The sequence below is a fragment of the Leucoraja erinacea genome, chromosome 2 (assembly GCF_028641065.1).
Source record: "Leucoraja erinacea ecotype New England chromosome 2, Leri_hhj_1, whole genome shotgun sequence".
In the NCBI taxonomy this organism is placed as follows: Eukaryota; Metazoa; Chordata; class Chondrichthyes; order Rajiformes; family Rajidae; genus Leucoraja; species Leucoraja erinaceus.
The window spans coordinates 75,937,310-75,950,000 of NC_073378.1; the positions used below are offsets into that span (position 1 = coordinate 75,937,310).

The 12,691-nt window shown below is 41.1% G+C and overlaps 1 protein-coding gene across 4 annotated transcripts in view; it reads right to left on the minus strand.

The window, feature by feature from the left end:
* LOC129711306 (triple functional domain protein) overlaps nucleotides 1–12,691 on the minus strand; it is a 333,015-nt gene that overhangs the window by 239,925 nt on the left and 80,399 nt on the right. For all 4 annotated transcript variants that reach the window (XM_055658878.1, XM_055658886.1, XM_055658868.1 and 1 more), the window contains exon 2: nucleotides 5,213–5,287. In XM_055658878.1, coding sequence (XP_055514853.1) covers nucleotides 5,213–5,287 — 75 coding nt within the window. The remainder of the gene's footprint in view (nucleotides 1–5,212; nucleotides 5,288–12,691) is intronic.

Genomic DNA, 12,691 nt, shown 5'->3' on the forward strand with positions numbered 1-12,691 from the left:
CTTCACTGCCTGCTGTACCTTTCGTAGACTGATGTATAAGGACCCCCAGATCCCGTTGTGCTTCCCCTTTTCCCAACTTGACGCCATTTCGATCGTAATCTGCCTTCCTGTTTTTGCTACCAAAGTGGATAACCTCACATTTATCCACATTAAACTTAATCTGCCATGCATCTGCCCATCTCCCCAACCTGTCCAAGTCACCCTGCATTCTCATAGCATCCTCCTCACAGTTCACACTGCCACCCAGCTTTGTGTCATCTGCAAATTTGCTAATGTTACTTTGAATCCCTTCATCCAAATCATTGATGTATATTGTAAATAGCTGTGGGCACCGAGCACCGAGCCTTGCGGTACCCCACTAGTCATTGCCTGCCATTCTGAAAGGGACCCGTTAATCCATACTCTTTGTTTCCTGTCTGCCAACCACTTCTCTATCCAGGTCAGCACTACCCCCAACACCATGTGCCCTAATTTTGCCCACTAATCTCCTATGTGGGACATAGAAAACAGAGAAACATAGAACATAGGTGCAGGAGGAGGCCATTCAGCACTTCGAGCTAGCACCGCCATTCATTGTGATCATGGCTGTTCGTCCTCTATCAATAACCCGTGCCTGCCTTCTCCCCATATCCCTTGACTCCACTAGCCCCGAGAGCTCAATCTAACTCTCTCTTAAATCCATCCAGTGACTTGGCCTCCACTGCCCTCTGTGGCAGGGAATTCCATAAGATCACAACTCTCTGGGTGAAAAACAGTCTGAAATGACCATTTATTCTAAGACTGTGGCCCTTGGTTCTGGACTCGCCTAACATTGGGAACATTTTTCCTGCATCTAGCTTGTCGAGTCCTTTTATAATTTTGTATGTTTCTATAAGATCCTTCTCATCCTTCTAAACTCCAGTGAATACAAGCCTAGTATTTTCAATCTTTCCTCATATGACAGTCCCGCCATCCCAGGGATCAATCTCGTGAACCCACGCTGTACTGCCTCAATCACAAGGATGTCCTTCCTCAAATTATGAGACCAAAACTGTACACAATACTCTAGATGTGGTCTCACCAGAGCCCTATACAACTGCAGAAGAACCTCTTTACTCCGATACTGAAATCCTCTTGTTATGAAGGCCTACATTCCATTAGCTTTCTTCACTGCCTGCTGTACCTGCATGTCAACTTTCAGTGACCGGTGTACAAGGACGCCCTGGTCTTGTTGCACCTCCCCCTTACCTAACCTAACCCCATTGAGATAATAATCTGCCCCCTTGTTTTTTTACCGCCAAAGTGGATGACCTCACATTTATCTATATTATACTGCATCTGCCCACTCACTCAACCTGTCCAGGTCACCCTGGAACCTCCTAACATCCTCTTCACAGTTCACACTGTCACCCAGCTTTGTGTCATCTGCAAACTTGCTAGTGTTGCTCCAAACTTCCTCTTCCAAATCATTAATATATACAGTAAACAGTTGCGGCCCCAACACCGAGCCTTGCGGCACTCCACTCGCCACTGCCTGCCATTCTGAAAAGGACCCGTTCACTCCTACTCTTTGCTTCCGGTCTGCCAACCAATTTTCTATCCATGTCAACACCCTACCCCCAATACCATGTGCTCTAATTTTAGTCACCAGTCTCCCGTGCGGGACCTTATCAAAGGCTTTCTGAAAGTCTAGGTGCACTACATCCACTGGCACCCCTTCGTCCATTTTACTTGTCACATCCTCAAAAAATTCCAGAAGATTAATCAAGCATAATTTCCCTTTCATAAATCCATGTTGACTTGAACTAATCCTTTTACTGCTATCCAAATGCCCCATTATTACCTCTTTAATAATTGACTCCAGCATCTTTCCCACCACCGAAGTCAGGCTAACTGATCTGTAATTCCCAGTTTTCTCACTCGTTCCTTTCTTGAAAAGTGGGTCCTGATCAAATGCTTTCTGAAAGTCCAGGTACACTACATCCACTGGCTCTCCCTTGTCCATTTTCCTAGTTACATCTTCAAAACATTCCAGAAGATTAGTCAAGCATAATTTCCCCTTCGTAAATCCATGCTGACTCGGACCGATCCTGTTACTGCTATCCAAATGTGTGGCTATCTCATCTTTTATAATTAACTCCAGCATCTTCCCCACCACCGATGTCAGGCTAACTGGGCTATAATTCCATGTTTTCTCTCTCCCGCCTTTCTTAAAAAGTGGGATAACATTAGCTACCCTCCAATCCCCAGGAACTGATCCTGAGTCTATAGAACATTGGAAAATTATCACCAATGGATCCACGGTTTCTAGAGCCACTTTCTTAAGTACCCTGGGATGCAGACCATCAGGCCCTGGGGATTTATCAGCCTTCAGTCCCATCAGTCTATCCAACACCATTTCCTGCCTAATGTGGATTTCCTTCAGTTCCTCTGTCATCTCAGATCCTCTGGCCACTACTATATCAGGAAGATTGTTTGTGTCCTCCTTAGTGAAGACAGATCCAAAGTACCTGTTCAACTCATCTGCCATTTCCCTTGTTCCCCATAATAAATTCACCTTTTTCACTCTTCAAGGGTCCAACTTTGGTCTTAACTAATTTTTTCCTCTTCACTTACCTAAAGAAGCTTTTACTATCCTGCTTTATATTCTTGGCTAGTTTACCTTCGTACCTCATCTTTTCTCCCCATATTGTCTTTTTGGTTATCTTCTGTTGTTCTTTAAACATTACCCAATCCTCTTGCTTCCCCCTCATCTTTGCTACATTGTACTTCTTCGCTTTAATTTTTATACTGTCCCTGACGTCCCTTGTCAGCCATGGTCGTCCCTTTCTCCTCTTAGAAACTTTCTTCCTCCTAAGAATGAACTGATCCTGCACCTTCTGTGTTATTCCTAGAAACACCTGCCATTTTTGTTCCACTGTCATCCCTGCTAGTGTATCTTTCCAGTCAACTTTGGCCAGCTCCTCCCTCATGGTCCCATAGTCCCCTTTATTCAACTGCAACACTGACACCTCCGATCTACTCTTACTCCCTCTCCAATTGTAGATTAAACCTGACCATGTTATGGTCACTGCCTCCTAATGGCTCTTTAACCTCGAGGTCCTTTATCAAATCCGGTTCATTACATAACACTAAATCCAGAATTGCCTTCTCCCTGGTAGGCTTCAATACAAGCTGTTCAAAGAATCCATCACAAAGGCACTCGACAAAGTCCCTTTCTTGGGGTCCAGTACCAACCTGATTTTCCCAGTCTACCTGCATGTTGAAATCTCCCATAACAACCACAGCATTACTTTTGCTACATGCCAATTTTAACTCCTGATTCAACTTGCGCCCTATGTCCAGGCGACTGTTTGGGGGCCTGTAGATTAGTCCCATTAGGGTATTTTTACCCTTACAATTCCTTAGTTCTATCCATACTGACTCCACATCTCCTGTTTCAATGTCACCCCTTGCAAGGGAGTGAATTTCATTCCTCACCAACACGGCAACCCCACCCCCTCTGCCCACCTGTCTGTCTTTTCGATGGGAGGTATACCCTTGAATATTCAGTTCCCAGCCTTGGCCCATTTGCAGCCATGTCTCAGTAATTCCCACAACATCATACTTGCCAGTTTCTAACTGAGCTTCAAGCTCGTCCACTTTATTCCTTGTACTTCGCGCATTCATATATAGTACTTTGACCTCCGTATTCACTACCCCCCTTGCAATTGGCCCTGACCTTACTCTGTTGTCCATTCTCAAGCTTTCCTTCCCATTAATTTGAGAATCTTTTGTAATTTTTCCTGTAGCCACTTCCCCTTCAACTCCATCTTTATACTCCCAATTTGTCAATCCCTCCCCCCCACAATTTAGGACCTGGCGTGGGGGGACCACTGTGAGGGGGAAGAACAATGGAGGACCCGGCGTTGGGAAGTGTCGTGAGGGATGGGGGGAGAACATACGTGGACTTGACGTAGGACGATTTGCAACTTTGTCGCCACCGTTTATGGGGCGATAATTGCATACCCAAGCAAAGAATTTCGCTGTAACTTGTCACTTGTGACAATATAGTAAAGTATTCGGTGTTCAACAAGCTAGGAAGCATCCATCTAGTCCAAATGAAATCACTTTAAGCACAGCCAGTCTGTGTACCATTTTTCTACTATCCGTACTTCTAGTGACATGTGGTGGCAACCTCATCCTCAGTAAAGACCAATGTAAAGATTGTGTCTCAAATTTCAAAAGTGAGGACAGGCTTTTTCACGTGTACATTAGAGCAACTTCCTGACAGTTCTGGGATGAATGTAATGCAATCTAAGATAAGTAAATAAATATTAGAGAATCAAACATTGAATATAAACATTGAATATTGAACTTTATATATTGTATATAGAATGCAAACAAGTGTTCATTTTGATCAAAATATTAGGATAAGAAATCTGCAAAAGGTGATAAATTTCAACATTAGCAACGATGTCATATACTATATGTTGGGCCTTAAGTTTGATTCTGAACAATCTATGTTGAATCTAGCTTAAATTGTCGCAGTAAAGTTAAACATAATTTCACCGTGAATGCGCTGCAAAGTTTATGATCCAGGATGGCATTGTTGTGATAAAGAAGGTGACAGCAATAAACTAAATTGCTGTCACTCAGTATTGGTTGTTTTGCTGGATGCAACTAAATAAGTTTTACCAATGGCTATGTTTGATCCTTTTGATTTTTATTGCCATATATATGACATTTCAAGGAAACTACATGAAGTCACGGAAAATAAACCCAAATCCTAAACCTTTCTTCTTATAAATATCTTAATGATTTGATGAGACAGATTTCTATTGAATTGTTTTAGTATACAACCATAAGTTGTTTTATCTGCTTTAGCTGTCAAGACCCCGAACACTGGAATTCCATTCCTTTCAACCCCTCTCCCATCCCCTCAATGTCTCTGCCTCTTAACTCCTGCATCATTCCTAAAAAGGTTTTGACCAAAGGGATTGAAGGGTTTCGGCCCGAAACGTTGCCTATTTCCTTCGCTCCATAGATGCTGCTGCACCCGCTGAGTTTCTCCAGCTTTTTTGTGTAACCTTTGACCAAAGGGAGATGGGGAGATGGAGAACGAGCAGAAAATAAAATTAGAGGAGATGGGGAAATGGGGTAGAAGATAAACAGTAATTGCCAAAATCAGGTCCCCCCTCTAAACTATTGCAAATTCTCAAAAGTATATATACAATGTAAAGGTTTGGTTTACCCGAGAGGAATGCAACCTTCTCCTTCAGTATTGGAAGGACCTCCATCGCCTTCATCTCATCATTTTTACGAAAACCTGAAAGGGAATCATATTAAAATCAGAGAAAAGCCATTTATCACAAACTTATTTCAAGCCTTAAACAAAAATCGAGAAATTCTATAAATATTTAAACTCCTATATCTAAATGTCCTTTGACAATCTTAATTGGGCATTTATTATTTTTTAAACAAGATTTGTTTGTACCCCTCACATGCAGAAACTTTACTAAAACTATGTAACAACCCAAATCGTCGACACAATTAGTTCTCCGATGAATTATTAACAGGAATCCAAATTCTTTGACTAAACCGGGTAACTAATTTTGGCAATGATGTAATACAAAAGATTCTTCCGCTTTAGTCTTTCCATTCAATGATTATTATTCAACTGTGACTTGCATTGTGCTTTGTACCATTTCAACAGAAGGACTTAAAAGATTTGACTCCCCCCCCCCCCCCCTCCCCAACCTGCAGATTTCCTAGAAAAACATTGCTGATCATAATAGAACAGCTCTCGAGCCATAACCCTATGGTGTTATGAGCTCAGTATAAATTTTTCATGCAGACCTTATTTAAACACAGCCAAACATGTTTCCAATGTTCTCTCCCCCCCCCTCCCCCGCCTGTATTTAATAAGTAGAGGAGATATTATTTGTCCAGGAAAATTACAGAACAAGTAGGTCATTTATTCCTTTGTGTCTGCTCTACCATTCGTTCAATTTGATTTAACACCATTTTCTTGCCGAATCCCCAAAAACTGGATTCTAGCATAAATTTATCTTATCTCTGAATTTTCTCAACAACTCAGCATTCACAGCTCTCTTGCATATGTAATAACAAAAATGTACAATCCTCGGAAGAAAAAAATACTTTTCCTTTCAGTCTTTTATCCAGAGACCATTACATTTCCACTGGGGATAACATCCTCAGATACCTTCCCTGTCAAGCTCCAACACAATCTTCTGTGTTTCAATATGATTGCCCTTCCCTTGAAACACAAGGGTTGAAACACAAGGTAATATGGGCCCTATTATTTTTCAGAACTCAACTCCTTTATCTTCGGAATCAACCTGTAGAATCATCTTTGTCTCCTTAAATAATTTGGAGGACTCTGTGTGAGTCCTCCAAATGCCAACTTATTCATGCCCTGTATGGATATACCAAAACTTCCAAATGTTTGTACTAAAAGAAAATAGCAAACAATTGATTTTGCACTGACTTTCCCCATCTATGAAAGTTCAATCTATGCAACAGTATGATTTTTCAGTAACAATTTTCATTTTTTTATTCTCTGCTTTACTGGGGCAACTGAATGATTGGCTATCTGCATACTCTCTGATCCTGTCCGGTATGATAGCTAGTACCAATTCTGATCTGCCTGATGGCTTCCCACACGTATATTCCATCAGTAACGACTGAGCGCTGTTTTTTTTAATATCCATGGGTGGCACAGTGGTGCAACAGTAGAGTTGCTGCCTTACAGTGCCAGAGACCCGGGTTCGATCTGACCATAATCTTATAGGAACCTGAGAGGCAATTTTTTTTAGGTAGTTGAGGCAAGTACTATCACAAAATGTAAAAAACATTTGGACTGTTACATGGATAGGATAGGTTGATAGGGATATAGGCCAAATGCAGGCAAGTGGGACTAGAGCAGGGAGGGCATGTTGGTCGGCATGGGCAAGTGGGCCAAAGGACCTGTTTCCACCCTATATGCCTCAATAAAATTGAATTTAATATCTGAACTAAATTTCTTTTGCCACATTTTTGCAGGTTATTAACAAAGTGGCATTGCCTGGGAAGAACAAAGTTCTATCTCATTTAATTTATCTTTTAGAGCGATGCACCTGAATAAAGGTTTGATTATGTTCAAATTGTCACAATCCATTGTTAAGTAGCTGATACAGCACACGTAAAATTATGATACAATTAAGTGTAATCAACATAGCTTTATGAAGGGAATGTCACATTAGGATAAGGTTGTTATCTAACAAAATTCTAAGAATATAATTTGCAAAGAGAAGGAGGAAGACCACTGGATGTATATGGATTTCCAAAAAGGCATTTGATAAAGTAACACTCAAAAGGTTATTGCATAAAACTAAGCTCACACATTTAAAGGTTAGCTTGTGGGTCACTTAAAGTGCACAAATAGAGATTAGGAATAAGTAGATATCAAATTTTAATGAGGGTATATTTTTTGTGGAGGGATTAGTTCTGGGCTCTGAACTTCATAATTTGTATAAAGACATGAATGAAATGCTAAAGTGTAATTCTCATAAGATGAGAGGGGCAAAGTTTAAAGGAAATGTATCCTACAGGTTATTTTTTTAACGATGAGTTCTTAGAAGGTGCTGCCAAGGATGGTGGCGGAGTGGCATTTAAGAGACTTTTAGATATGCAGGGAATGGGTGGATATGGATCACGTGCAGGCAGAGGAGATTAATTTAACTTGGCATCATGCTCGGCATGGACATTATGGGCCGAAGGGCCTGTTCCTGTGCTATACTGTTCAATGTTCTATGAATACAAGTCTGTTGATGATATAGAGCTGGAACGAAAAGTGAGCTGAGTGGATGATGCAGGGGGCTAGAGACAAATAACCAAAAATTAGGTGTGCTGATGAATAGGATAGATGCCACGGAACTATTTATTCTAACTGGGGAGTCTAGAAAAGGAAAACATGATCTTAAGACAAGGTATCAGTCATTTATGGATGACGTAAGAACACATTTCTTTGTGTAAAGAGGGTTGTAATTATTTGGTTTTCTTTGCCTTTGTGAATGTTCTGTCATTGATTATATCCAAGGCAAAGATCAACATAAACGTGAGGATATGGGGCTTAGTGATAAAACGAGCAATGTGCATGATCAGCCATGATCTTACTGAATGACAGAGAAAATTAAAAAATAACCAGATGGCTTACTTTCAACTTTTCATATTCTTATAAGACTAAAACATCAGTTGAATCCTGAGTGTATTTCAAAATCGACAAGCAGCCAACATTCCAGCTATATTACTGAAATGCTGTCCTCTTGAACTAGCTGTGCCTCGAGCCAAAATATCTCAGTACAGTTGCAACACTGGCTACCGCACAAAAATGTTGAACATTTCTCTTGTAAGTCAATGCCGTAGAAGATAGAAATAGGACCTTCAAGGGCCTATTGTCAGTGTTCACAAACAAAAACAGGACAGATCCATTGCAGCTGAATACCTTCTGAATCAAAGGTAAAGTGATGGAAATTATGCTTGAAAGTGGGGATTTTGCCTAGACCACTTGGCTCCAGATCTCATCTCAATCTTGATCCAAACATGGATCCAAGAGCTGAGTTCCAGGTGCAAGGTTGGGATGCCTGCCCTTGGTGTTGTGGCAAGTCTTGAACAAGTGTAGTATCAAGATGCCCTGGTAAACCTCAAGACAAATGGAATTGAAGTGAATGCACTCATGTGGATAATGGAAGATGGTTGCAGCTGTGGGAGGTCGAACTACCAATTTTGGGGTTCCACAAGACAACCTAAAGAATTTGTTAGCCAAACTAATTTCAGCTGCTGCATTAATGGCCTTCCATTATCATCAGACCAAAGGTGGTCATGTGTTTTTTGGTTCTAAAGATACGGCATGTGAACAGGCCAAACGGCCCACCAAGCCTGCACCAACCAGCTATTCCTACACACACTATGGACAATTTACAATTTTCCCAAGCCAATTAGCCTACATAGAAACATAGAAAATAGGTGCAGGATTAGGCCATTCGACCCTTTGAGTCTGCACCGCCATTCAATATGATCATGGCTGATCATCCAATTCAGTATCCTGTCTCCTTCTCTCCATACCCCCTGATCCCTTTAGCCACAAGGGCCACATCTAACTCCCTCTTAAATATAGCCAATGAACTGGCCTCAACTACCTTCTATCCAGTCTTTCTTCATATGAAAGTCCTGACATCCCAGGAATCAGTCTGGTGAACCTTGTCTGTACTCCCTCTATGGCAAGAATGTCTTTCCTCAGATTAGGAGACCAAAACTGTATGCAATACTCCAGGTGTGGTCTCACCAAGGCCCTGTACAACTGCAGTAGAACCTCCCTGCTCCTACACTCAAATTATTTGCCTATGAATGCTAACATACCATTCACTTTCTTCACTGCCTGCTGCACCGGCATGCCTACTTTCAATGACTGGTGTACCATGACACCCAGGTCTCGTTGCATCTCCCCTTTACCTAATCGGCCACCATTCAGATAATAGTTTACTTTCCTGTTCTTGCCACCAAAGTTGATAACCTCACATTTATCCACATTATACTGCATCTGCCATGCATTTGCACACTCACCCAACCTATCCAAGTCACCTTGCAGCCTCCTAGCATCGTCCTCACAGCTAACACTGCCCCCCAGCTTCCTGTCATCCACAAACTTGGAAATGTTGCATTCAATTCCCTCTTCCAAATCATTAATATATATTGTAAATAGCTGGGGCCCAGCACTGAGCCTTGCGGTACCCCACTAGTCACTGCCTGCCATTCTGATAAGGACCCGTTTACTCCTACTCTTTGCTTCCTGTCTGCCAGCCAGATCTCTATCCACATCAATACTGAACCCCCAATACCGTGTGCTTTAAGTTTGCATACTAATCTCTGATGTGGGACCTTGTGTGGGACCTACAAACCTGTGCATCTGTAGAGTGTGGGAGGAAACGGGATAAAACCCATGTAGGTCACGGCGAGAAAGTACAAACTCCGTACAGGCAACACCCGAAATCAGGATCAAACCCGGGTCTTTGGCGCTGTAAGGCAGCAGCTCTACTGTTTCGCCACCATGCTGCCCCCGTTCTCTGACACTGCACAGAGTCCATGCCTCCATGGAGTAAGACTTGGACAGGCTTCGACAGGGGCTGAGAAGTGGTAGGTAACATTCACTTTGGATAGATGCAGGCAATGTTTATATTCAACAAGAGGGCATCTAACTGCCTATCATTCAAGATGTTACCACTGTCAAATCTTCACTATCAATATCCTCGGGCTCATCAGTCACCGGAAATTAAAATGGACTAGCTGCTCAAATATTGCGGCTACGCGAGTAATTCTGAAGCTGAAAATATTATGACAAGTGATTTACATTCTGAGACCTCAAATCCTCTCATTTATCTACAAGGCACAACACAGGAGTGTGACGGGATACTTTCCTGCTGCCTGGATGACTGTAGTGTCAACTGCTCTTAAGAAACTTAACATTATCCAAAATAATGTAGCTCTCTTGAATTTGATGCCATCAACCAGCTGCAGTGTGTAACGTCTATTGACGGCACTGCTGTTACTCATCAAGGCATACAGTCCTCATTATGCTCCTGATTATGATATGCCAATGTACAAGCTAGCAACTGATCTTCTCCATAAAGACCTGGTCTTTTGCTAGAAATTGTAATGTCTTTACCTGTTACGGACTTACAGCATATAATACAATAATATTAAAGTTCTGATCTTGAGAATATCACATTTTTTAATTTTCAAGGCAGTCTGGGTGTTTATTACTATTTCCGTCACAACGGTCAATTTTGTAATTAACTACAATTAGGTAATTAACTAATTATATGCTTTAATTTCATGTCATCCAAGTAAGATATTTCATATTTGTTTCAGAATGCTTTCATCTATAATAAATGAAATTTTCATTCAGTTCTCTTAATTTTTAAGAAAGCCAAGGGCTTTTGACTGTCCTCGATCACAGCTTTTGTGTTAAGTCAATGGAAAAGCAATAGGGAACAAGATGCTAATTTCCGAGTATGTAAATGACCATAACTTTTTTAATACTGAAGATATGAAAATGAATTAGGTATCAAATTAAAGTTATTTTTATGCTTTACCTGATGGGATAAATTACAGGCTTGATTTTTAAAATCTCAAAATGTTGTAACATTCCTACATTGTATCAGTAGAACAAATCAACCAGTTTAGGGTACCAGAGTGGCACAGCTGGTAGAGATACTGCCTTACAGGAATAGAGACCCAGGTTCGATCCTGACCTTGTGTGCCGTCTGTGTGGAGTTTGCACGTTCTCCCTGCGACCGCGTGGGTCTCCTCCGGGTGCTCTGGTTTCCACCCACATCCTAAGGACGCGGGTTTATAGGTTAATTTGTCCCTAGTGTGTAGGGAGTGAATGTGGAAATGCGATAACACAGAACTAGAGTGAAGGGGTGATCAACAGTCAGTGTGGACTTGGTGGGCCGATGGGCCTGTTTCCATGCTGTGTCGTTTAATCAATCAACATTTTTGAATAAGTTAGACAATACATAAATTAATTATTTGTGCCAAGATATTAATCCATGGGTAAAAAAAAATTGCAAGCATGTGTCCTTTTCTATATTTTTATGAAAAACTGATTGTATTAAAAACTGCAATTTCAGTTGAGGATCATGAACCAGTGCTTAATTCCAATCATTAACTAACTGGCATTTGACTCCCATATCAATAATTTATTTTCCTGCTTGAGAAGTAATCATTCATGTAAGGTGTTGTACATCTCTGATGTATCTGCAGAGATTTTTCACTGTAATCCTTGTTCTGAATGTCAAGAGATATTTCCCATTGCAGAGAAACTGAGTTAACTGGATGACATCAGCTTCATTTTATGCTGAGGATGCAGGCATACATGGATGGACTAGTACAATTATTTATGGTGCCAATTCTGTTGTGATTTACAACATAGATCATGTGCAATCTAGTTCTAACTGGCTGAAGCAGCTGTAATGCATCAGTCAGCAGTTTATTTTAAATGTGTCTCAGTATCTCTCGAAGAGAGACTTAATTTTTTTTTCAAAAACTCAAACTTAGTAGGGTTCTGGAAGTACTCAAAGTAATCAATGAACTGAATCATTTAGCAAGCACTTACTATTCTTGGACAAAGCATGGCTGAGATATGGTAACAGCTGACTAACTTGTGGGCCTCTTTCAATGTCAGTTGGCAGCAACTGCAAATAGGTACATGGAACAAAGAAAATTATACAACTTGGAAGGAGAATACTGGTCTATTACATCTATGTTCGATAAAAAAAGAGCTAACTAGCTATCTCATTCCAGGCTCAATCCATCTGTTGCCTTGCATAGCGTCACAGAGCAGGGAAACGGGCCCTTCAGGTCAATAACTAGTGAATGTCACATTGTTGGTATGTCAGGCCAACTGGGGAATTCTCTCCATTATCTGAAATATAGTATAAGTGTTTTGGTCATCTGATGGGGTGGCGCAGCGGTAGTGTTGCTGCCTTATGGCGCTAGAGACCTGGGTTCAGTTCAGTTTAGTTTATTGTCACGTGTAACGAGGTACAGTGAAAAGCTATTGTTGCATGCTAACCAGTCAGCAGAATGACAAAATATGAGGACAATCGAGATATTTACAATGTATAGATACATGATAAGATAATAACATTTAGTGCATGGTGAAGCCAGC